The sequence below is a fragment of the Stylophora pistillata genome, chromosome 1 (assembly GCF_964205215.1).
Source record: "Stylophora pistillata chromosome 1, jaStyPist1.2, whole genome shotgun sequence".
Taxonomy (NCBI): Eukaryota; Metazoa; Cnidaria; class Anthozoa; order Scleractinia; family Pocilloporidae; genus Stylophora; species Stylophora pistillata.
Window position 1 is genome coordinate 60,062,196 of NC_142519.1, and position 26,257 is coordinate 60,088,452.

General features: G+C 37.5%; 4 protein-coding genes and 1 long non-coding RNA gene across 12 annotated transcripts in view; 2 read left to right on the forward strand and 3 right to left on the reverse strand.

The window, feature by feature from the left end:
• LOC111347589 (eukaryotic translation initiation factor 3 subunit A) overlaps window positions 1-26,257 on the forward strand; it is an 86,051-nt gene that overhangs the window by 8,277 nt on the left and 51,517 nt on the right. The window contains exon 1 of one of the 2 annotated variants that reach the window (XM_088726686.1): window positions 25,964-26,097. The exons of the other annotated variant lie outside the window; for it this stretch is intronic. Within the exon in view, the coding sequence (XP_088582812.1) occupies window positions 26,036-26,097 (62 nt within the window). The 5' untranslated portion in view covers window positions 25,964-26,035. Of the gene's footprint in view, window positions 1-25,963; window positions 26,098-26,257 lie in introns of those variants that run through there. 2 annotated transcript variants of the gene reach the window in all.
• On the reverse strand, window positions 2,489-9,094 carry LOC111340343 (TBC1 domain family member 24). Of its 2 annotated transcripts, none has more exons than XM_022947174.2 (10): window positions 8,271-9,094; window positions 6,818-7,131; window positions 6,211-6,336; window positions 6,008-6,107; window positions 5,712-5,794; window positions 5,398-5,568; window positions 4,849-4,934; window positions 4,265-4,337; window positions 3,792-3,997; window positions 2,489-3,625 (listed from the first exon to the last, which is right to left on the reverse strand). In XM_022947174.2, exons 1-10 carry the CDS (start codon window positions 8,653-8,655, stop codon window positions 3,481-3,483), a joined length of 1,689 nt encoding a protein of 562 aa, XP_022802909.2. In that variant the 5' UTR covers window positions 8,656-9,094; the 3' UTR covers window positions 2,489-3,480. The 2 variants fall into 2 exon arrangements, with proteins under 2 accessions (XP_022802909.2, XP_022802908.2); XM_022947173.2 differs by having other exon boundaries at window positions 5,712-5,797.
• On the forward strand, window positions 9,147-12,910 carry LOC111340342 (E3 ubiquitin-protein ligase TRIM71). Its single transcript, XM_022947172.2, has one exon. The coding sequence runs from the start codon at window positions 9,211-9,213 to the stop codon at window positions 11,401-11,403; it is 2,193 nt and encodes a 730-aa protein (XP_022802907.2). The 5' UTR covers window positions 9,147-9,210; the 3' UTR covers window positions 11,404-12,910.
• Window positions 11,936-26,257, reverse strand: part of LOC111344481 (ciliary-associated calcium-binding coiled-coil protein 1) — an 80,280-nt gene continuing 65,958 nt past the window's right edge. For 2 of the 5 annotated variants that reach the window (XR_015989315.1, XM_088726810.1), the window contains one exon: window positions 11,936-12,281. Coding sequence is in view for 3 of the 5 variants with exons in the window: in XM_088726810.1 (XP_088582936.1) it covers window positions 12,207-12,281 (75 nt within the window). In the remaining 2 variants the exon portion in view is untranslated. Of the gene's footprint in view, window positions 13,066-13,293; window positions 13,322-26,257 lie in introns of all 5 variants that reach the window. The other 3 variants (XM_088726814.1, XR_015989312.1, XM_088726824.1) reach the window with 3 other exon arrangements.
• LOC111340345 (uncharacterized) lies at window positions 14,762-26,243 on the reverse strand. 2 transcript variants are annotated; one of them, XR_015989319.1, is made up of 5 exons: window positions 26,179-26,243; window positions 25,679-26,025; window positions 24,124-24,199; window positions 23,348-23,451; window positions 14,866-14,900 (listed from the first exon to the last, which is right to left on the reverse strand). It is a non-coding gene; the product is annotated as an uncharacterized LOC111340345 (long non-coding RNA). The 2 variants fall into 2 exon arrangements; XR_015989321.1 differs by lacking the exon at window positions 23,348-23,451 and having other exon boundaries at window positions 14,762-14,900; window positions 26,179-26,239.

Sequence of the window (26,257 nt, forward strand, 5' to 3'; positions counted from 1 at the left end):
ATTTGCTAAATAAAGGCGAAAAAAACGCCATTTCACAAAATAGTAATTCTGTCACAATTAGTACTTTGCGAAACAAGTTTCTATTATGGTCAATAAATTGAGAGGTGACCAGGCTCTTAGAAAGATTGATCATTTTATTAGTGGACATATGTTGTTTCGGACGAAGAGGACATATTTGCTGAATAAAGGCAAAAAAACGCCATTTCGCAAAATAGTAATTCTGTCAAAATTACTACTTTGCGAAACGAGTTCTATTTTGGTCAATAAAATGAGAGGTGACCAGGCTCTTAGAAATATTGATCTTTTTATTGGTGGAAACATTTTGTTTCGGACGAGGAGGGCATATTTGCTGAATAAAGGTGAAAAAACGCCATTTCGCAAAATAGTAATTCTGTCAAAATTACTACTTTGCGAAACGAGTTCTGTTATGGTCAATAAAATGAGAGGTGACCAGGCTCTTAGAAATTTTGGTCATTTTATTGGTGGAAACATTTTGTTTCGGACGAAGAGGACATATTTGCTAAATAAAGGCGAGAAAACGCCATTTCGCAAAATAGTAATTCTGTCAAAATTACTACTTTGCGAAACGAGTTCTGTTATGGTCAATGAAATGAGAGGTGACCAGGCTCTTAGAGACATTGACCTTTTTATTGGTGGAAACATTTTGTTTCGGACGAAGAGGACATATTTGCTAAATAAAAGCGAAAAAACGCCATTTCGCAAAATAGTAATTCTGTCAAAATTACTACTTTGCGAAACGAGTTCTGTTATGGTCAATAAAATGAGAGGTGACCAGGCTCTTAGAAACATTGATCATTTTATTAGTGGAAACATTTTGTTTCGGACGAAGAGGACATATTTGCTAAATAAAAGCGAAAAAACGCTATTTCGCAAAATAGTAATTCTGTCAAAATTACTACTTTGCGAAACGAGTTCTGTTATGGTCAATAAAATGAGAGGTGACCAGGCTCTTAGAGACATTGACCTTTTTATTGGTGGAAACATTTTGTTTCGGATGAAGAGGACATATTTGCTAAATAAAAGCGAAAAAACGCCATTTCGCAAAATAGTAATTCTGTCAAAATTACTACTTTGCGAAACGAGTTCTGTTATGGTCAATAAAATGAGAGGTGACCAGGCTCTTAGGGACATTGACCTTTTTATTGGTGGAAACATTTTGTTTCGGACGAAGAGGACATATTTGCTAAATAAAGGTGAAAAAACGCCATTTCGCAAAATAGTAATTCTGTCAAAATTACTACTTTGCGAAACGAATTCTACTATGGTCAATAAAATGAGAGGTGATCATTTTATTAGTGGAAACATTTTGTTTCGGACGAAGAGGACATATTTGCTAAATAAAGGCGAAAAAACGCCATTTCGCAAAATTTCGTTTCGTTTCGTTTCGTTTCGCAAAATAGTATAAGCCCTCAATTGGTAGAGCGCTGCACTAGTATCGCAGAGGTCAGTGGTTCGAATCCCGTACAGGCCTGATTTTTTTCAGGTCTGATTTTCGCTATTGCTTAAATAGCGCTATCTACTGCGAGGATCGTGCATCATACGTATAACATAATCTTTATTTCGTAAGACAAAATCACACATCCTAAGTTACAACATAAACTTGCAAGGGAAACTATTACATGTCATATTTAAAAATTATCCTACTACTAAAAACGTTCTTAAACCTTTCAGTGTGGATTCAAGGGACAGAGACTGACGTATTTCTAAGATTGTACCTCATGTTCTTTTCCTTAGGTAAAAATTGGGAAAATGGGCATTCGGGGTCATTCGATCTTTTTTTGTAGAGTGCCTTGTCCGCCTTCTCTAGCAAATTTAAGTCTTAATTAAGCTCTCTCCATCTTTGGAGATAAAATGAAGACGAACCCATCAGTCATAGCGAACAAAGTTACCTCAGAGATTAATCCTTTTAGAGTGAAGTCTGATCCACCGTGAGTGGTTTCTGAAAGGTGTTTCTGATCAGTGTATTTTTTAAGGATGACTATAGTGATAGCGTCTAGCACTCGAAATTAAGAGGTTCTCTAAACAATCTTCATCTGCTTCACTCCTGCACGGAACATGACAAAGGAGAATAACTTGAGAAATCCCTCAGGTAACCTTCTTAGCTATTCACTCAATTGGCTTTGTCAAGTTGTATTCTGGAAGCTCTTCAATCGGCCAGTTGAAAAGAGCTACTCAGAAGAGAATTTCAGAGACGCTGCAATAGTTTGGCGAACAAAAGATAATCTCTAAAAGTTTTGTTCACTATTATCGCAAAGTCGGAGTGGTTTTGCAGAATTTGCTAAAAATGAATTACAATTCAAGCAGTCAGCTCAATATATTGACTATGGACTGAAGTCGCTGCGTACCCTTTCAACAAAACGCGTCAGGTGTGTTGGGTTTTGCCAGCCTGTAAGAATGCTCTCCGCGCCGGGGATATGGTAAGTAACAGACTGTTCAACTTTTTTTCTCATTAAATATAAACCATCAATTCAAATGGAAATGAACGTGGTTTTAATTCAATTCAGCTGAAAATGATACAGTTAAATGCTTAACACCTACAAAAGTTTTTTAGAACATGTATATGAAACATTCCTCTAAATCCCCTTTAAAAAAAAATTAAAAAAAGAACCTAGTACCAAGTTTCAATGTTTGGGACTACATGCAATCCAACATTGAAATCTACAATTACATAAGCAACCCCTGAAACAACACTGATTCAATTCAATAAGATTTTCTTAAACACAACCAGGAGTAGAAAATTTACTAATATCGCATACAACGGTACTGTTACAGTAATAATTTTCAAGAGGAACCAGCCATCTATCTAATCATACTGCATACTCATATGAATTCATAAATTTATACCAAACAAATAAAACTTAATAGAATTTTCAAGTTTTTTAAAGTAAAATAAAATGGTTTGGTAGGAAATCTCATTTCTTGCATACCGCTGTATTTCAATTCTGATTTCCACATTCACATCATAAATTAATCAAACAAGTTCTTTGAGACATACTCAAGATATCACTGTATAATATCTAATAAATAATTAAAAAATTCTAAAATTCAATTATTGATAAAATCAAGCTTTGGGTTTTAATAAGCCTTGCTTTATAAAAGTGCATGTTTACACTATAATTTTACAGCTGTAACAGAAAGCCGCATTTGCCACATAGTTGTCATAATTAAAATTTAACATAATATATGATTTTTGCTTAAAACATTTTAAGGGCTCCAGAAGGATCTAATGTGAGTATTACCTGATAAAGAGTTTGCGAAAAAATTCACATAATTGTTTTTCCATTTTGGAAACAAAAGCTACCTAGTAGATCAAACTAAATATTGTTTTTGTTGGCAAATACTAGTTTGATTAACTCTGAAAATTATCATGTCACAGATAACAGTAAAATGATAATATATATGAGTGACATCTACAAATTTATATATATACTAATTAGCTGTCATAGTGCTGAGCAGTGATCAGCTTTCTGAAAAAAAACCAAACACTTCAACTCTTGTACAAAGGAAATCTTGAGTCTCAGTGAGTTGTTCATTGCCAAATGTCTCAGATGGACCACTGTGCCCCCTGCAAAGCTCATTATCCAACCAAATGGCATTATCACCCCTGAAAAATAACAGAGTTTGGATGAAGATTAAAATAACAAACAGACAAAAAAGACTCAGTCTGGCATATCAGACAAGCACCACAATTTTTCTACTTTTGCCCTACCCTTTGCCCTTAGTACTTTGACTTACCCCTCTATTGTCATATAACATTTGTCATTACTCACCCTCCCCCAATCATGAGACATTTGTCATCTCCAGCCATGAACAAATCCTTGGTACCAGGGCCCTTCTTCTGTAGTCCTATCCATAAATATCTAACAGGCCTGGGACTCAGCCGAAAAACAAAACTTTCCCCAGTGCCAAAATATGTAAGAGTTCTGTGTCCTGCTCTTCTTTCGCTCCAGCTGGCAGTGGCAAAGCCTCCAATGATCTTTGGAACGATAAAGACAAAGTAATCAAGAATAAGTATAATTTGAAAGAAGAGAAAGTTTGAACTGCAACAGAAGCCAAATGCATGCCTTTACACAGGATGGCATTTTAAAAGTAAGAAGCTCAATTTTCAATTGGTCTCATATGATTTAGGCCACTAAATCAGAAAACATAACAGGTGGCACTGTAGCCTGAAGAACTAAATTGGTCCAGACACAAGCATTCTTGGATCACAATTGATGCTTTAACACAATAGTTTACATCTCACCTCACCAACAGATGATTTGACAAGAAGTACTGTCTCCTCGTCACCCTCACACTTGTTGTACAAAGTTCTTATACTAAAAAAAGTAAAAGAAAACTCCAAGTCAGAAATACAACACCAAATCAGAGGAGGAATATTTTAAAAAAAATTCACAAAAAACTCACAAAAAATTCACAAAAAATAACTTTTAGTGAACTCTGTAGAAGTTGATCTGTGCTTATGACACCTATATAAAACATACATCTTATTAACCAAGCGTGAGGGCCGTACTAGGAGAATATCGGCCCGAGGTCTTGACAGTATGGACCGAGTGCAGCGAGGTCCGTACAAAAAAGACCGAGGGCTGATATTCTTCCTGTACGGTTCCGAGCAAGCTTGGTTAATAAGAGATTTGTTATACAACTGAAGTTCAAAGGGACACAAGTGCAGTATCATTCAGGACCATTCAGGACAGTGCCCGGTCCAATACTGAGAGAATATTGACCAGCAATAGAGCATTTTGATTGGTTGATTTTAGTTATTGGCCCTCTGACTGCCCGAGTTGTGTCATAAAAAACAGTACAACTCTTCTTTTTAATGTACAATACCTGCATCCATCAGTGTCTGTAGTGAACAAGCAAACAGGTCTTTTAATGCGTAACCTTTCCGGTAGCCAAGATGACAGCAACTCCCACTGTAGATTAACAGGTCAAAGGAATAACAAATCTTTACCCCCCAAAAAAAAGGTAATTTCAGGAGGTCCTAATCTTAATCAGATGCAATGTTAATTATTTATAACCATGTCAACGGATCTGTACTTAGTTAAAAATCAAATTCTCAGAACTACAATTACAATAAATTTATGGCATACAGCGGAAGGAGAATGGATGTTCACATCTTGGGAGTGAAAGCATTGATCACACCCTGACATTATTATGCATATTCTCCGCACTCTTTTTTATGTATTTCCTATGGAACTGACAATGAGAGTTTTTTTTCAATTTTTAACAATCAAGAGCTTCTCTAGTTAGCAACCATTTCAACCCTTTATTTTCATGACCTTTAAGATTGAATCAGGGGTGATGCTGTAAGAGAAATTAGATACTAGTCAATCTTAGGGTATAAAGAGTTACTCAGTAATTAAAAGCAATATTAACCTCTTGTAACGACAGCAAGTTGGAACCTTTAACTACAAACACTGTCAGAGTCTGAACTGGTGTCCAGGTCTGTTGAGGAACATCCAACAATCCATTTTCTAGTAAAGTTATATTTTTACTTTTCAGTCTTTCTAGTTGTTTCCTTGAAAGACCTCGAATTCTGAAAGCTGCCTGTAAAATGACAAAAAAGAAGAAAAAATAGACAATAATTGAGTAAAAACAAACACTCAAGCGTGGAGAAATAACAGAATCATTTTGGACAGTTCAAGGGAAGGTTTTCTTAAGTGGCACTTTCTCCATGCAATATAACTAACCTGAAGAAGTTTGTATCCCCTCAAAGGCATTAGTGATGCAAACTGTTTAAACAGATCCTCTAGGTTTCCATTTTCTGATACTTCTGCTTTAAAATAAACAGATTGGTGTGATAATTTGATCATATCTCACATTCGCGCACTCGATCATTTCTTTTATTGCATGTTAGACTGCGCAATATAAGAAACAAACATTATTATTATTATCATAATTATATAGACACAGCTAATAAATATCTCATTGAAAAATCCTCATATTTTAATTAATTTGCTTCATTGTTATCAAAAGCATGCATTACCTTCCTGTTCTATGAACTTTGCAAACTGATTGAATACAATCAAACCAACACGCACAAAAACTTTGGGTCCTTGGACAACAAAACTATCAACAATGTAAACCTAAAAAGGAGACAAAAAATTAGTACTGGCAAATAAAAAGTACTTATATGCTTTTATTGACAATATAAAGAAACTTTGACAAAAAACAAAAACCTGCACATACCAGTGTCCAGAAATCGATGTAATGGAACATCCAGATAAGCCAATCAGGAATGAGAATGGTGTTCTTAGGCAACTGCTCTCCCTTTGCTGTTTCAATGAATTCCTTGATCTGCTTGTAAGATGGCATCTGTGCTCATAGAAACAACAACAAATGAAAACAGGTACAATCATAATGTATTATGTAGTAGTCTAAAACTGAAATAATTTCAAATGAGTTTAATTAGCTTTTTCTCTTGTTTGAGGATTATCGAGAGGTACCTGAAGCAAAGGAAAGGAACAAGACAGCATTATATTTCTCTTTCCAATATCAATACAATAACTATATTAGCCAGACAAGTCACGAGAACAAAGGAAATATCATTAAGGTATTATTAGTTGATTAAATACTAAGTTCTCCCAACTAACATAATTATAACAGTTGTATGGTGGACAGTAAGGAGAAATAGTAATGAGATCGTGGGAGCCAAAGGGTTGAAATCAGAAAAAAAAAACCAAAGAAAATAATCTGTACCAATCTTGCCAAACTTTACCATATAATTTTCAAAATTCAAAAAATTATTGAATAGTGCAAATTTTTTTAGCAAAATCCCATAGGCATATCAACTTACAAAATAAGACTTCAAAGAATCTTGGAATGTCTTTGCCATCACAGCAAATGCTCTCTGACTTTGGTCCAACATAGAGCGATGAGAATTCACTATAGCGGACATACAAGTATAACAGAGATTTTCCTCCATGAAATGAAGAAACAGAGATGTTAATGGTGGAACTAAAGGAGCATATTGGATATCTGGATGCATATGAGACAAGATATAAAGGAGTTTTAGACAGGTCTTCTCTCCATCTGGTGATAATAGGTATGAAGGAACATTTCTGTTTCCACTGAAAATAGTTGAAGGAATACTGGAGGGTACTTGAATACCTGCAAAACAGTTGTTACATCATCAACCAACCAATCAATCAGTCACTCTCAAGATACTGATCTTATATTCACATAAACTTTCATTTGCTGCTACATAAAATGTCACTTTTTTTATGTTTACTATGGTTGACATAAAGTTTGCAAAGGTAGGTTGACCCAACTCTATCCCTCTGTCGGGCAGCCAGACAGTCAGTCATGTAGCCAGACAGTCAGTCAGGCAGGCAGCCAGATGGTCAGTCATGCAGCCAGACAGTCAGTCAGTCAGTCAGTCAGTCAGTCAGTCAGGCAGCCAGACAGCTTGACAATCAGTCAGGCTGCCAGACAGTCAATCAGTCATGCAACCAGATAGTCCAGCAGGCAGCCAAACAATCAGTCAATCAGTGTCAAAATAGTGTCAGTCAGTCAACTAAAGTTCTGACATACAAAGTGCTTGTAAGTGCATTTAAAAACAACACAAGACCATGTTCAAGATTGAAGGAGGGGACATTGGGGTCTATTAATTATAAACCACAAAACTGCAAAAAAATTTGATCAAAACCGAAAACCGCATGCAAAACCATCTAAACCAATAAATTTGCACATCTCAGTTGTCAAAATCCTAATCAATCTGATACTGTGGTTACAAGTGGAGCAACATAGGTTTCACCGCTTAATTCAAGATCAGCAGAGGCATATAAATGCTGCTCAGATTGAAGAGAAACCGGAGCCCCAATATGAAAAACTGAGAAAGCATGTCAGATATCAAATCCAAGTACAAAATTTTTGATGAAAAACCAGAAACCAAATGCTGAAAACGGAAAATCCGCAAAATGCAATGAACAAAAAACCGAAAAACCAAAGTTTTTTGGGACAAAAACCGAAAAACTGCTCTAAAAATTGCCAAAACTGCATAACCACAAACCCCAATACCCCCCCCCCTTTGAAGGTGTCCAGAAAAACATCTAAAAATCTTCAGAGAGCCCCATCTTATCTACATGTAGGGTGCCAGCTTGAGTGCAAAAATTACATTTTCCATTGTGACTTCAAACTTGCGTCTTTAGTTACTGTTGGTTCTGTTCATTGACCCTGCTCATAATCATTCATTTTTACTGTAACACAGTAGAGTTGAGACTTAATAATAAAAATAACTAATAGCTTACCCATGTCATCGATCATTTCTTCATAATAGTGAGGAGAGTTGAAAATGATGTCAGCTCCACCGCTAGAATCCTTCCACAGCTCAGATCTAAGTTTGGGAAGGACACCTTGTCTAACTAATTTCTTCAACTGCATGGTTTCCTCGTGTTCTGGATGCTGTATCCATATTTGTAAGGCTTCTTTAAATTCACCTTCAGAATATTTTGCCTTTGGTAAGTAGAGTTTGGAGACAGAAGTTCTCGAATCTTGTCTAGATGTTTTTCTCGATCTTGATATTTTCCTGGATCCTTTAGAGGTTTTTGAGTCCTCTCTATGCAGTTTTGTATCTGAAGAAGAACTCTCTACCCACTGCGAAAAGAACGTACTGCTAATCTCGGTTAATTCCATTTTTACATGCAGCTGTACAGCTGATGTCCAGAGATAACTGATAAGTGCTCACAGGGAGTAACCAAGGTATTTAGAACAATAAGTTGTACATGCGTCTTTCACGATACACGCGATACGTTTCTATCGTCTAAATCCAGAGACCTCTTTAGATGGATCAGGATAAATTTAGAACCATGCCTCAAAACCTTTCAGTCATCCCAAGAAATAAAGCCCTTCTATCGCTGCTCAGTAATTCCGTGTTATTTCTCATTTCATCATATTTTGCGGAATGACTCGGCACGACAGAGGTAATTAAAGTTCACGACAATGAAAGATTGATTTACTATCTTCACAGATGACGTGACCTGTAACATTAGAAACGCGAAAAACGAGGAAAACGTTTAAAATAATACACCACATGACAAAGTCTGTTGTGTTGACCATGTTGACTGCTGCAGGTACCTCTATGCAGTAACCAAATATGGAGCCTTCGGCCCCAGTCTTAGTTGATGTGGCACGCAGTTCTTCTTTCACTTCTGGCTCAAACCTTCACACTAGAGTAAAATCGTAGTGATTATGGATGTACCAACGTTGATGCATAACCTAAAGGAAGAAGTCACTTGTTCTGTATGTATGCAGTTATATACAGATCCTAAACAGCTTCCTTGCTTACATACATTTTGCCTACAATGTCTTAATAATGTTGCTCGAACAAGCAAACGAAATGGCACAATAAGATGTCCTCTTTGCCAACGTGAAGTAATCGTGCCTGATTGTGGTACAATGGAGTCTTTACCAGACTGTTTTTATCTAAAAAATCTTCTGGATATTTTGGCCATCAAAAAGTGCAGTACCTCTAAAGTGACATGTGGTAACTGTGGCGAAAAAAATGAAGAGGTGTCTTATTGCTTTCACTGTGGCGAGTTTTGGTGCAGTGTTTGTCTACGTGGCCACAATATTATTCGTGCAAACAAGGATCACCGGGTGCTTCCGTTAAAGGATTTCAAAGAAAAAGACTTTGAAGATGTTCTTAAACGACCGGCATTTTGCTCCAAGGAACTCCACGAGAAGCAAGTCTTGAAATTTTTCTGTAAAAAGTGCAATGTCCCAGTTTGTCAAACTTGTGTCATTGTCGAGCATGTCGGCCATATTGTTGAACATTTGGAGATAACGGCGAAAGCTGCGAAGGAGAACATCATGATTCAACTAGACTCGGCTAAAAGTGCGGATAAGACTCACACATACCTCGAAGAAGAGATAAAAAAAATAGAAAATTGCACTAAGGCCACCGTAGAAAAAATAAGAAATACCACACAATCAGTTATTGTTAAACTTCAACAGTTGGAGCAAAAACTCACTTTACAAGTTGAAGATGAGGGAAAGGTAGCCCACGAGCAACTGTTGGAAAGAAGTACAACATATCAGGCACAGTTAACCAAATATGAAGAAACCATATCACAAATCGAGCACTTGGTTAACAGAAGTACTGCTGCAGAAGTTGTGTTGTTGCAATCCCATGTCAGTGAGTCCCTTCAGGATTTGAAGAATGAACCTCCATTTAGAAGTAAAGGTGAGGAAAGTTTCATTTTAGACTTCATTCCAAACCACTCTTTTCTTGAAAAAATTGATGACCTTGGAAGTGCAGCATTGGGCACTCTTTCATGTAGCCCAACTGTGGCAAGTGAGTGCACTGTAACTGGAAAACGCATGGCTATGGTTGGTGGAGAGACAAAGATTGAAATTGTTACTAGGAATTCAAGAGGGGAACAATGTTACAGCTCAAATGACAAGATTTCCTCAAACTTTTCTCTTGTGGAAAGATGTTGTTCATCTAAATTTATTTGGCAGACAAGAGATGAGAAGAATGGAAAGTATATAATTTCCTTTTACAGTAATTTGTTAGGGAGGGTGAGGGCTCAGTTCACGGTAAATGGAGAACAAATGAAGCAGTCTTTACTCCTTGATGTAATGGGGAGAAATTATACATCTGTAGGAGAGTGCTGTGCAGACTTTTACAATCCATGGGGAGTTGCTGTAAATGCCTCAGGTGACATTTATGTCACCGACTTAAATAATAAAAAAGTGCAGGTTTTGAGAGAACATGAGATGTCTTCAAGATCCTTTGGACATGATGTACTGTCTACTCCTTGTGGGATCTGCACTGATACTTCAAGAAGGATCTATGTTGCAGACAGGACATACAACAGTATATTTCTGTTTAGTTCAAAAGGTAAATTCATTGAAGAGATCGAGGTAGAGGAAGAACTGAATCAACCACGTGGAATATCACTGGATCCTGAGGGAAATATTATTATCTGTAATTCAGGAAAAAGTTGTGTTCAACTGATTTCCTTGGAAGGGGACATTCTCTTAACTTATGATGGGAGGGCTTGTGGACTTCAATTACCATTTGACTGCATTCACTATGAAAACAAAGTATATGTGTCTGATTTTACAGGCCATTGTATCAAAGTTTTCAACAACACTGGAGAGTTCTTATTTGAATTTGGTGAACAGGGATCTGAGAATGGCCAGTTTAATTCCCCAACAGGACTAGAAATAGACAAAGCAGGAAATCTCTTAGTTTGTGATGACTACAACCACAGAGTGCAAGTTTTTACTGAAGATGGGAGATTTCTTACAAAGTTTGGATGCTATGGAGATGAATTGGGGCAGCTAAATAAGCCAACTGGCTTGGCAGTCCTAAGAAATGGTGACATTGTCGTTGCAGAGTTTGGAAATAATCGACTTCAATATTTTAGAAACTAACTAGTGCTCCGGACAGAAATATTCTCAGTAAGATCTTTATGATAAATAGCTTGAAAGATTCAATAATTATACACCATGAATATATTTTCAGTGGAGTTTTGCTCAGAAGCAAATGGAATGGGCTAGCTTCATATTTTGAAAACAAATCAGGGTTAAGTTGAAAGCTTATTGCAGTCTCATTCAGAAGGGTTAGGTCTGTCAGTTTTTCTTCTGATCTTGTGACTTTTGATTGGCATATGTGACTGTAAAATATAAGAATGGAATCTATAAATTTTGTAGAAAAACAACCCTTTGAAGAATTATTTCTGGACTCTTGAAAAAGCTACTAGGCTAGTTTGCTTTGACAAGTAACGTACAAAAGCTTAAGAAAACTCCAGGAATAATCTGCCGGCCCTTTGACACTTGAGCCTGGGTACAATTCCCAATTTGCCCCTGTCTCCCACATAAACCAACTGGTTGTACAGTTAATTATTTTTACATTCCATACCTGGTGAATTTGAAAGAAACTTCATGTAAGCAAGTTTTATCAAAGTTTGTTAGACAAAGGCTCCAAATGTTTATTATGTCAGTGTTTCATTTATTTACATTTTTTTTGGCATTCTATGGTTTTTAAAGTTCCTTCTGTCAGGTTTAGCTAGTATATACAATTGTTACTGAGAAGAGTGGTTTATCTCTAGAAATGCAGTTGAATTTAGTGCCCAACTATTAGTTGATTGGTTTATAACATATTGAGAAATGAATTTAGAGGCTGTCTTCTTGTGATATTTACAGATTTCAAAGTTCTTAATATGTTGTTTATTGTGCTATCTTGGTTGCAGCTTTCCAATCTTGGCAGCTAACACTGTTTCTCTTTCCTTGAGCCGAGCTTCAACTTCAGCCTTAAATAACAAAGGAAAAAATGAACTGATTAAGAACATTGTAGAGGAAGCTTGATAGATTTCTTGTAAGGTGACTGGATTTTGACATTTTCAGACTTGTACTCCTGTGCATTTGTGGCCTAATGATTAGTGCACTGGACTCCAGGTCCAAAGGTCTGGGTTTGAGATCTGGTCAGGTCAGGGTGTTGTGTCCTTGAGCAAAACTCTTTACTCTAACAGTGCCTCTCTTCACCCAGGGGTATACATGGGTACCCAGCAAATTGTCAGGGAAACCTGTTGAAATGTGACAGACTGGTATTCCATCCAGGGGGGAGTGCTAATACTCCTAGTCGCTTCATGATATGGAAACCAGGATAAGCAGGGGAGGGGGGGTTACTTGGCTTGAGTACAGACTTTACAGATGATACTCTGTTCACTTAATTTCAAACTAAGCTTAAAACAGAGGAAAGAACACAAAAATGCACAAACATGAATGCTCTCTGTTATCACCACAGAAGTAATGTTGTTCAGTGTCAATAGCTACTATTATTTCCCTTATGAAAAAAAGACATTGTGAGAGTTTTGTCTTGTCTTGTCAAGGTGTGGAAACTACTTTGTCAATTAAATCCTTTACAAGTTCTATTGTTCAAGTCTGAGTGTAGTAGTTTTACAATAACCACCTGAAGATTACCCAACACTTTATCAGCTACTTTCCTCACAATATCCTTGACTTGTGCAGGTTCTAGAGATGATAAAATGTTCTCTGCAGCTTGATCCTTAATGTGAGCGAGATTATCTGATAGGGCTAAAAACAATTCAAACAAAAATAACTTAACCATGACATGTAAGTATAACAGCAGGACTGCAACAACAAAAAACTTAAATTAACGAATGGGATAAAAATAAGTTTTTTCAACTTTCTCAAGAAAAGGTGTATTAGCTCAGGCATGATTATTTAGGGACTTCAAGAGTACATGTACACCAGAGTGACAAGGTATATTATGCAGTTTCCAAGAACAAGAATTCTATCTACCTTCTTCTCCTGCTAGGTCTATTTCTCCCTACAAACACAAAGTTAGGATTAGGTAGCCATACATCAAAATTGTTAGTCATCTACGTATATAAAAGCCTAATCTGTTGAAATTTGTAATTTTTCATGATCTTATAGTTGTGCTTGGATATCAATGCTGAAATGTAAAAATCAACTCACAAAGAAAGGTTGGAAATTTTGGAATTGAGTAACACGTCATGTCCATTGTGGAAGATTCAATGAAAAAAACTCTAAGTGTGAGATACAAAGGTGCAAAAAAAGCGGAAGCAAACAAGAACCCATTTTGTGTATTTTAAGCTATGGTAATGGTTACTTCTTTCTGCTCCTCTGGTTGGGGTGACTGTGGTGGTGTCATCACATGCTCTCTTCACATTTCCTCAGTCATTCCTTCATCTAATGGTGGTGGAAATGGAATGCTAGCCAGTTGGGGGGAACTTCAACTTCCAACTGTGTAAAATTACAATTACAATTTATCGCTTATAGAGCGCTATTTACAATGACAGATCGACAGTGCTTTACAATCAATCCTAACCCGCCCATCCCACCCCAGGGGAGGACATCCATCACACAGTAATCTCGTGCGTGGGAAATTAATGTCTCCTACCCCTAACCCTGTAGGAGACGGGACCTCCATTTATTCATCCCTATCCGAGAAGACTAGAATATCTAACCATTTCTTGATGTTATAGAAAGGAAGCATATTCTTCTCAATTATTTTAAGACCTTGAGTGTTGGTCCGGCCTGGGCTCGAACCCTCGACCTCCCGCACAACAGTCCAGCGCTCTATCCATTGAGCTAACCGGGAGGCGGTTAGCGCAATGGATAAAAACATAAAAAATATGGGATTGCCACTGATTTTTTTCCCTTAATCCTAGAAAAGTGATTGAAAATGTAAATGCACTGCACTTTAACAAAACAATTTTTAACTGAAAAATAATTCACAAATACTCGAGTACAAACCTCAGATATGACAACTTCTTGTGGCTCCCGAGTGAAAAGAAACTGGTACAACTTGTAATGCTGGAACAAACTACAAATTAAAGGAAAAAAATATTTAATTTGATTCAATCACATTAAGAGTCTAAAACCAGTACAAGTTCCTGAGTAATATCCTTTTTATAATAACACCTCCATTATACTGGACACCATCATCTTGAATGACCAAAAACATCATGAAAGAGGATAAACCTTTAGACTATCCCCATTACAATTAAACTGTCAAAAATTTAATGTTTCAGTTCTTTATATCGAAAATAATGACAGCTCGCAAGTCACCATCACCTTGCCTTCCTAGAGTGCAATCCTTGGTTACTTGTTGTCACACTCATCATCATTATCATTAACATTAAATCAATAACGATCCCTATTTCTGCCTAAAATTGGTCCCACTCATTTGAAAAGAAGCATATAATCTTTCAGAAATCAAATATAATGCAAAATTTACCTATCAGTAAAGTAATCTGTTATAAGCTTTGCCAGATTCACATCAAAACATTCCAGGCCTCCATTAAGTGCACAGTTTTCAACTCCAATCCCTGCGAGAAGTGACTTGAACTTTTGTATACTGTCAACCAATGAAAATTGTTTTTCTGAAAAGAAAAAAAAAAAAAGGAAGTCTTCAATGAAATAATTGTTACGACTAATTGGTAAAACAACTGGTTAAATTGCTGCCAAGGGCGTCCTCTGGTATCAATCATAAGAGATTACTACCTTTAACATTGTCTAGCATTTCCTTCAAAAGAGTGAAAAATGCAGATATTTGCTGAAGGGTGAAATTCTGTTCTTTTGCAAACCTACATAAAATCATTGTCAAGGTAAAACCAAGCAAGGAATGGTCTTCACAACTAAAATCTCAGTTTGTTCTATATTGATGCTACAAATTAGTAACTAAAGTAAGTAACGACTTTATTTATAGAGGGGAACACGTAACAGCTGTATAGCTGACAAACCTGTGGCCCACTAACTAGATTATACAACATTACAAAAAAACTGGTAAATAAATAAATATATAAATAATTACAAAATTCTATAATAGAAATAGCAGGATAGATTAAAAATATTGAGAAAGATAAAATTAATTTATAAAAAATTAAAATTAGATAATGTACTATTGCTTAATATTGTTTCAAAGTTGTCTAGGTTTTTATATGAGCTTATAAGATGCTTTTTCACAGCTGTTTTGAATAGTTTTACACTAGGCTTATTTTTGATATCATGGGGAAGGCTGTTCCATAACCTAACTACGTCAACACTGAATGCCTTGCCACCATCGTTATTTCTTAGGTATTTGGGACACACTAAATATAAATTGCCATGTCTAGTAGATCTATTGTGTAAAGAACTGTTCGTCTTGAGCAAGTCTCTGATGTAAATCGGAACATCGCCTTTAAGGCTCTTAAAAATCATTGTACATTTATTTAATTTGATTTCATCAAAAAAGGGCAACCAGCATAGTTTACTAAAGTTTACAACACTTCTAGAATAAGAGTCCACTCCAAGAATTACTCGGGCAGCCCTTTTCTGTAACCTTAGGGGACAGTGGAGTTCTTTAGCGTCACAGATATTCCAAACCATGCTCCTGTACATAAGGACCAGTTTATAATCAAGGCGTTATAGTATGGGAGTCTTTCCTTTTTTAGAAGGTATCTCTTTATCTTTTTCAATAAACCAACACGCTGAGAAAGCTTGGCCTTTAGGCTAGAAATGTGGTTACTAAATGTAAGATCTTGATCGACTGTTACACCAAGCAATTTATAGGAAGTTACTTGTTCTATTTCGGCCCCATCAAGGGTCACTGACAGGTGATTGCCATCAGCTAATGATGAATGTAGCCTCTTTCCGGTGATAAGTAATGCTTTGGTTTTAATGGCGTTTAGGACCATCCCATTTTCGCTAGACCATTTACTTAATTTATCCATGTATTCTTGAAGATGTTGTTCCAATTCCAAAGGTGCGTTATCGATATTAGCGCTGGCTTTAATGTCAACAGCGTAAGCATGAAAAGTTGAGTCCGATCCAACAGCTTCGGGAAGATCGTTGATGAAAATTAAAAACAGTAGAGGTTCAAATATGCTACCTCGAGGAACTCCATTGGTTAGCATAAGTTGTGATGAAGTCGAGTTATTTACAGTAACACACTGTTTGCGATTGAGTAGATAGGTCTGCAATAGCTTTACAACATTATCTGGAAATCCACGATCTTAACTTTACCAGGAGAATGTCATGATTAATTAAGTCGAATGCCTTGCTATAGTCCACAAAAACTAAGCCGCTGACGTTGTTTTTATCAAGGTCAAGAAGGACTTGGTCCAGAAGAAACAACAAAGCAGTATCCGTGGAGTGGTTTTTACGGAACCCTGATTGGAAGCGGTATAAAAGTGAATTTTCTGTTAAGTAGGTGTTCACAGCATTGAAGATGTGTCTTTCAAAGACTTTAGAAAGAATAGGCAAAATACTACTAGGACAATAGTTTTGAATATCTTGTTTGTTTCCTTGATTCTTGAATAGAGGTTTAACCTGTGCTATTTTCCATTGTGAGGGAAATGTACAAGTTTCAATACAGTGATTTATAATTTTAGCTATGGAGTATGATATTTCAGGAGCTGCAATCCTTAGAACTCTGGCACCAAGCCCATCAATTCCCATGGCTTTGTGTGTAGGTATACTTAGGAGAAAATCGTTAACCTCACTAGGAGTTATTAGCGGAATAAAATTCTCAATTTGACTGTTAGATTTGTCTGGTGGACCAGGAAGAGCATCATAATGAAGTACAGGTGTCGCCTTTATGAGACGTTTAAATACATCAACGAAGAAGCGGTTAAAGTGGTCAGCGATTGAATGGTCATCCTTTATCAAGTTGTTGTTTTCGTCAGCATTAGAGACGAAGTTGTCATTATTCTTTGTATCTTTGGATAGGTCTTTAATTAAAGACCAAAGTTTCTTTGGAAATGTTTGATTTTTACTGAACTGAGTTTTAAAGTACTGTTCCTTTGCATTTCTTGGTTTCCTCGTCACTTTGTTTTTAACCAGTTTAAAAGCAGACCAATCTTGCTCATTTTGTGTTCTCCTGGCCCTTTTTAGAAGATTATCGCGTTTATTCATTTCGTTGTATAGATCATTAGTGAACCATTTCGGCTGATTGATTTTCTTCACACTCTTATACTTTAAATGTCATTAAAGATTTTGTACCAAGATTTAACAATGTCATCGGCATCTCGAAAAACAAAGGAGATATCCCAAGGGGCTTCTCTTAGGTCTCGCAGAAAGCACTCTTTGTTGATTTTGTTGATATTTCTGTATTTGATTTTGGAATGTTGTTTATGTTGTGCATCCATGGTTTTGTAGCACCTCAAGATGGTGACCGGAAGGTGATCAGAAAGTCCAGATTTACCCAAGGATACTTCTCTAATTCTAGCAAGATGACTAGAATAAATATGGTCTAAGCACGCATCAGAGGCAGGTCTTGTTACCCCATTTACCATCTGCGTTAATCCAAGACTGTTCAGTGCCTTTGTGAGACAATGTTTTGAATAACAGTTGAAATTAATATAATCCAAATTGAAGTCTCCCAGAATAATCAATTCATTATTTTCGAGATGGGCATTTTCAATATTTTTACCTAAGCTCTCATTATAATCTTTGTTAGCTGAAGGTGGACGGTAAACACCAGATATCAAAATCGGTCTCTTTGATTTATGAGGACAAATTTGAAGCCAGAGAGTTTCAAGATCATCCAGTTCCAAATCTCTTCGACGTAAAGCCATAACTTTCTCGTTTACATACGCAATTATGCCGCCACCTTTCTTCCCGATTCGATCTTTTCTGTGTAAATAATGTGTAGCCGGGTATCATGTAATAGCTGTTTGGAATTTTACTTGATCCGAATGTCTCAGTGAGAATTAAGACGTCGAGTTTAGCAGCAGTGTTGTTGTCCGAGGTGAGCATTAGCGATAGTTCTTCCAATTTGGTGTCAGTCAGTTGTTGGATGTTCCAGTGGCAGACTGATAAACCTCTGAAGCCTACAGGAGGTTGAAGATTACTTGGTCCTGGATTGACAGCAATATCGCCAGATAGAAGTATACACAGACAAAATTGGCCAAGCTTGACGACCGCAACAACGTGTGGAGCTTCAAATTCAATTCGCAAGATGTGCATTTCGAAGGCTTTGACTTACAGTTGAACGTAGGTGGAGCAGATATTTCATTCCCAATGAAGAGGCTGACTGTAGAGCGATCGAATTCAGGTGTAATTAAAGTAAATTGGCTAAGTAAAACGCTGAAAATAGTCAATAGTATCACAACTGCAAAAACATGTCTGCACGCCATGACTAATTCATTAAATGATTTTTAACTTACAACAACAACAACAAGAAACAAACTTTATTCATGATTTTACAATTAAAAGAAGAACAAGGCGAGTTGTGCAGGGAGAAAAAGGAAAAGAAGAGAATAAGTCAATTTGTAAGCTTCAAATAACAGACTATGAACAATAACAGGGATAAACTAAATGACATACAATAATTTGCATCCAGGGATAAACATGGTTACAGAATTGATTGGTGCAATGGGTAGCTTAATAAACTAAACAAACTAAACTAAACAGGCAAAGATGTAGTGTCGCAAAGTCTTTAACTGTAACGGAACAGACTCAAATATACAAGAAGAGTTTACACCGAAAGTAGTCAGATCCAACGTATCTATATCGTCCTTAGGCTTAGCAGCCAAGCCTGCAATATCCATGGATACCCGGATATAACATCACATCTTAACCTATTTAAAGTTCAAAGTCCACTCTAACATCGCAACTAAACATAGAAGAACTATAACAATGTTCTAGTCATAAACAAAGTCAGCATCTCTCTTTGGCTTTGGTGTTCGAGTTGAATGTCTCAATTCCATTGCTGAGTCGGTCGGACCACTATCTGCGGGATTCCTATCATCTGAGACTGTAGATCCGAGTTGATCCAAAGGAGGCATCGCCGCCCCAGCGAACTCTTCTGACTCCAAGCAGCCGTTGTCATTGTCATCATTAACTGGTAGCTCCATGTGTGGAACTCTACTAAGAAACTTCACATTACGAGTGAGATGTTGTCCAGTCTCAGCATTGACAAGTTCAAAAGTATCTGGTCCTTTGCTACGAACAATGACATACCTCTGATGACCAAACGTGGGAATCAATTTTCCAGATTTTGTATTTGCTACAAATACAATATCCCCAGGTACTAGGTTATGTTGTTGTGCATGTCGCTTGGCATCAGTATACTCACATAACTTCCTCTGGTATTCCTTGTACCTCTCTTCAGGGTTGTTCTGATCCATTTCTGGTACTGTTGGCAACTTTGTTGTTATCTCTCTGTTGAGAAACAGTTTAGCCGGGGTCATGTTAGTCCCGGCATGTGGAGTGGATCTGTAAACTTGCAGGATTCTGGGCAGAACCTCTGTCCAGGATAGACCATCTAACTCTGCTGCTCTGATACTGTGCTTTAGGTACCTATGAAATCTTTCAACCTGCCCATTTGCTTGTGGAAAATAGGGTGATACTCTTCTGTGCTGTATTCCATTTGCCTTCATGAAGTCTTGGAATTCCTCAGCTACGAACTGACGTCCATTGTCCGTGATCAGAACTTTTGGATTTCCAAATCGGGCAAATATATCTGCAAGTGCAGCGACTCTACTCCCACTTGTAATACGCTTAAGGACAATAGCCTCAGGCCATTTTCTTCTGTAATCAACAACAGTCATGATGTAGATCTCTCCAGGAAATGGACCCACCAGGTCAAGGGCACACTTCTCCCAGCAGTAATCGGGAAGAAGAGTTCCTGTATTAGGTGTGTCTCATCGTAGTGGCTGAAGGCGCACACATGTCTCACAATTTCGGCAGAAGTCTTCAACGTCAGAGTTCATTCCTGGCCAGAACAGGATTCTATGAAGGCATTGCTTGCAGCGCACAATACCTTGATGAGCCTCATGTGCCAAGGTCAATGCCTTTCTTCTCAACTTCTCAGGAACATAAATTTGTTGACCTCGCCACAGTAGGCCCTGTGCAAAGCTCAGTTCATTTTTAAAATGTTTCCATTTATTATTTACCAGGTTCTGGGTTCCATCAAGTACCTTCACCACCTCTAGTAATTCAGGGTCAGACTCTCCAGCCTCTTTTATTTCATCAATTGAGAGCAAAGCATCAGCACTTTTGACAAAGTGTACATGCTCCTCAACAAAACTTGTTTCTGTAACAGTAGTGTTCAAAGGTAATCTTGACAGTCCATCCGCAATGTTCTCAGATCCAGGTTCATGAGTGAGTGTGAAGTCATAGTCCTGACACCTCAAAGCAATCCATTCCAGGCAAATTGATTGAGTGTTTTTATTGAATACGCCAAGCAGTGGTTTGTGATCAGTCGAGACGACAACGTGGCGACCATAAATGTAAGAATGCATCTTCTGCAATCCGAACAGCACACCCATTGCCTGTCGTTCGATCTGTGAATATCTCTTCTCTGCAGCAGTTAGACTTCTGGACGCATAAGATATGGGCTGCCAACGGCTGTCAACATTTTGCAGCAAGACACACCCAAGACCAACTGGGCTGGCATCTACTACAAGTTTGGTCTCGGCCTCCAATGAGTAGTGTGCAAGGCATGCTGCTTTAATCAGAAGCTCTTTAACTTCCTCAAAGGCTTTGGATTCTGTTGTACTGCATTTCCACACCACACCCTTCTGCGTAAGATATCGTAAGGGAGTGTCACTGTTGCATGGTTGGAAACAAACTGTGTAAGGTATGTAATACTTCCCAGAAATGATCTCAGTTCAGCTTAGTTTTGAGGTACTGGTGCATCTGCAATGGCTTTTACCTTGTCAGGGTCAGGCTTAATGCCCTCAGCAGAGATGACGTGTCCTAGAAATTTCAGCTCACACATGCCCAAGGCACACTTGTCTGCATTGAGACGAAGGCCACAGTCTTGAAGTTTATCCATAACTGCATGAAGATTCTTCCAGTGTTCTTCTGGTGTTGACCCGTACACCACAACATCATCAAAGTAGCTAAGCACACCTGATAAGCCTTCACACACTATGCTCATGACCCTTTGGTACACCTCTGGTGCTGACGCAAGTCCGAAGGGCAGCCTTTTGAACTGATACACTTTACCTGCAGCTATGAACGATGTAATTTCTCTAGATTCTTCCGCTAGGCGAACCTGCCAATATGCTTTCCTTAGATCCAGAGTCGAAAACATCCAAGCCCCACTCAGTTGCCGTAACAGGTCTTGGATTCTAGGAATTGGTAACCGCTCTCTTATCACTGCTTTATTAGCTTCCCTGAGATCAACGCATACTCTCAATTCTCCATTCCCCTTGTAGACAATCTGCACAGGTGATACCCACGATGCTCCTGCCGCTTCTTCAATCACATCTTTTTGGATCATTCGCTCTTTTTCTTGTTTCAATCTCTCCTCTACGGGTGCTGGGACTGGCCTTTGTTTTTGTATGTTGGGAGGGACATCTGAATTGATTTTAATTTTGTACTCATAATTCTTAAAGTCTCCGAGCTCTTCCTTGAAGAGATTTTCATACTCCTGATAGATCTTCTCCCTCACCTTGGTTGGGCTCTCCCCTACTGCATGGATTTTACAAGGTTGAGGGTGGACAGGGCACTTTTTCCCAACAGGGGGGGGGGACCTTCCACATCGATCACATACACTGGCTCCATTACTTCCATCTTATTGCATCTCAGTTTAGCATCAAATACTCCTAAACACTTGAGGTCTCCTCCACCAAAAGCTGAGAACTTGACATTGGTTGGGTTAAGAGGAATGTTCAGGTTGTTTCTAAACCATTGTTTAGGGATCAAGGTTTTAGCACAGCCAGTGTCAATCATCATTTGAACAAGTTTACCATTGATTTGAACATCAGTTTCAACACCCAGCTCCTCATTATTAGTAGTATACCAAACATATTCAGGGTTAGACTTATCTGACTGCTGCTGGACTGGCTGGACAAACTTTACATCTTCTTTATTCTCTGATTCTCTTGATCTGCAATATTTCCAAAAGTGACCAGTCTTCTTACATTTTATGCACTGTGCATTCCTAGCTTTGCATCTTTCATTATTAGCAAGATGATCTGTTTTTCCACATCGAAAGCAGGCCTTTTCTTTCGCTTTATGTACTGAAGATCTTACCGCATTAACATCAGATTTTCCAGGCAACTTTTGGGGCCCGTGACCCCCAAGTAGCTGTGTATCCTTCTTTGCAGATTCAATTCCTCTCCCGAGCGTATGGGCTTTTTCCAGTGTAAGAGTCTCTCCTTGTTGTAGTAGCTTTTCTCGTAGATATCTGTCAGAACACTTCTCTATAACTTGACCAAGAATATTATCATCAGTTGCTTCCCCGAAGTCACATGTTAAACTCAGCATACGTAAATCTGCAATGAAGGTATCAAGTGATTCATGTTGAAGTTGAGCACGTTTTCGAAACTTGTGCCTCTCTGCCCACTTGTTTCTCTTCGGCTGAAAATGTGCACTCAACGCTTGTTTAACTTCCTCAAATTTCTTGTTCTCTCCCGCCAAACTTGAGAGCAAACGCTGGACTCCCGTCCCTGCAAGATCTAGAAGAGTAGCTTTTTGAACGTTGTCGCTTTCCTTATCTAATTTCGTAGCAATTCAGTAGTTGTCGAAAGCATCGAGCCAAAACTTCCACTCATCCGCCAAGTTTGTCACCTCTAAATTAACTGGTGACAACGAAAACCTTTCAAAACTCATCTTGGCATGTTATCCAATTGTCTTTTATCCTCGTCGCCAACTTGTAGTGTCGCAAAGTCTTTAACTGTAACGGAACAGACTCAAATATACAAGAAGAGTTTACACTGAAAGTAGTCAGATCCAACGTATCTATATCATCCTTAGGCTTAGCAGCCAAGCCTGCAATATCCATGGATACCCGGATATAATAAAAGACATTAACAATGAATAGTTACAAAAAGTTATGTTAAATATAAATTAATTTTGGATAGTAAATTAGGTGCTTCAATATAATCCTCCTCGCCTTTTAGAGCTGTGAATAAAGCTTTGCGAATTGATTTCTTGAATGCCAGTTTTGGTAGATTACATACTTGAGATGGGAGACAATTCCATGTTTTTGTGCCAAAGCTGAAAAGAGAATTCCGCTGTTAATTCAGGCATGAAAATTTAGTATGGTATTTGCCACAAAATGAAGCCCTCATAAATTATTATATGAATGAACCGAGCTGGTCTTGACAAATTTTTCAGAGATAGCATCTAGAGCAGAATTGTTTGAAACATCATACACGAGTGTAAGATAGCTTCAAAATAAAGCAGATGAATGGGTAATATTTTTTGAATAAATAAAGAAAGGAATGGCATGAGTTCTTGGAATTAAAAAATACATCATATGTAATGCACATTTCTGCAGTAACAATAGTTTATTAAGATGGGCTTTTGCGGCCTGGCCCCAGGCAACCAACCCATATGTCAAGTTGGGAAGCATGAGGGACTGATATATATTTCTCAAATTAGAGAAAGAAATGAAGTGTCTTAGACAAGCTATTACTCCAACAATTTTACTAATCTTCACAGCAATATAGTCTACGTGATATTTCCAGGACAGATGGTTGTCAATCAGAACACCTAAGAGTTTAATACATTCCTTACACATTCTAGACCTGACAGTATGTTGGTGCTGTTGTCTATAACTTTAAGTTTAATCTCATAATTTAGCGATCACTGTGGAGGTCAAAAGATAACAAAGTTTGATTTTTTAATGTTAAGTGTCAGCTTGTTTACATGCAGCCATTCACATACATTTTCAGCTCTTAATTGATAACGGTTTCCTCGAGGGACTTAGGATGTCTATCAGCATAAAGCATGTTTGTGTCATCTGCGAATAGAAAAAATTTTAACTTCTGTGAGGAGTTTGGAATATCATTAATAAATATCAGAAATAGAAGGGGACTGGCAGCACAGATCCTTTTGGAACACCACATGGGACGATTTCCTTATCAGAAATAAATGAGTTGATCTCAGTTGTTTGAGTGCGTTTAAATAAGTATGATGAAAACCAATCACTTACAATGCCTCTGACTCCATAGTGATTTAATTTGTTGAGCAGGATTGAATGGTCAACTATTTCGAAAGCTTTCTTTAAGTCAATAAAAATACCACACGAAAATAGTTTATTGTCCATACTCCTTTGTCTAGAGTTGACCATATCAAGTATTGCATGTTTATCTCGGCTGACAGGTGACTGACAGCCTATCACGGAAGCTATTGTTCACTCTTACCTCAATATGAACACATTTTTGGTGTTCACACATCTTCATCATTACTTTGAGGAGGAGCATGGTGGCAAAAGTTTCTTAAAAATTCTATCCAGGATCACAGAAAATTTTACATAAAATATTTCCATGTGAACACTATTAAAACTGGGATGAACCTTAAAAGATTACTTATTTTTCATCTCAGCAACCAGGCTGTGATTTTTTTCTATAAAAAAGCTGCAACCAGAATTAATCTCTTGCGATCAATTCGTCCTTTGATCGACCAAAAGTGTGCAGAATCGATCTATAACACTATGATCGCACCTATTTTTACCTATTGCGGAACACTTGGTCTTAGCTTTCCGGATTACCAAAAGGAAATGATAAAGAACATCGAACGACGAAGCTTTAAAGTTATTGGCAATAGTTCTTTTAATCCCCCATCCGTGAACAATTTGATCAAGCGTAAAAGCTGTTTGTTTGTTTTCGACTGTCTCCTGAATAATGTTTGCACACCCTTTAAGAACTACTTCAAAAGACTGGTTCATTCTAAGGCCACTAGGAATAACGGTATATCAGTGAAATTACCCAAAGTACGTTTAGAATTTGGTAAAAAGAGCTTCTATTACCAAGGAGCAAAGACTTTCAACAACCTGCCTGCTGAACTAAGGTCGTTAGATTCGAGACTGAAATTTAAGAACAAATTGCGAGATTATTTTAGTTAAAAAAAAAATTCAATCTAAACGTGGTTATAGGTATCCTTTTTCAGAGCATTTTATTTTATTGTATGCTTTTCTAGACCTTAAGATCAATGATTATATCTTGTTAAGTTTTATTTTATTTATTTATTTATTATTTTGACAGGACCCCAAGGACAACAGTGTTACACACTGATGGGTTTTCAATCCTGTATAAAAATTCGTTATTATTATTATTATTATTATTATTATTATTATTATTATTATTATTATTATTATTATGAATAGATGACAAGTTTGGCTCCAGAAAAATAAAGTGACAGAATTCCGCTTAAAATAGGTTAAGGTACTAATAACGCTACAGTTCCAAAAGCTGTAGTAAAATAAAATCAAGCACCTTACTTGAACGCAGAATAGGTTCCAAACAGTGCAGCAGAGCTCATTCCAATAGCAAATCCGATCATGAAGCCAATCTTAACCCGGTCAAAACAGCTTGGCTGAGGCGCTCTTTGCAGCTTTATTCTCTTCTTTGATTGGTACAAGTTGTCGGTGTGAACTGGAAGAGTAAGATAAAGAACGGCGAACAAGCCTCACCTGCAAAGAGATGATTAACCGTGAACTCCATGGAAGATTGGAGATCAGCTTTAGTTGGCATGTACCAAATATAGAAGCCGCTGGGCATTTCTTCCCGTTCGCTTTGTTCCCAGTACTTCTCTTTTTCTGCTTTTATCGTTAAATTTTCTTCGGATCTGCAGGAAAATGAATGCAGAAAAGGTTATTAAAAAAAGGAGGAAGCGCAAGAGCACAAAGATACCTGATAGGTAAGTACATCTTTTAAAAGTTTCCGTAGATCGGAAGGAACTTTGACCACATGGGTTATTAGTGAGGTGTACTTCACATACCTTCGATTTATTTAGTGTATCCAGACGTAATCACCCCTGAATCAAACATATGGTTAAACCTTGAGCCATCTTCTTTTTG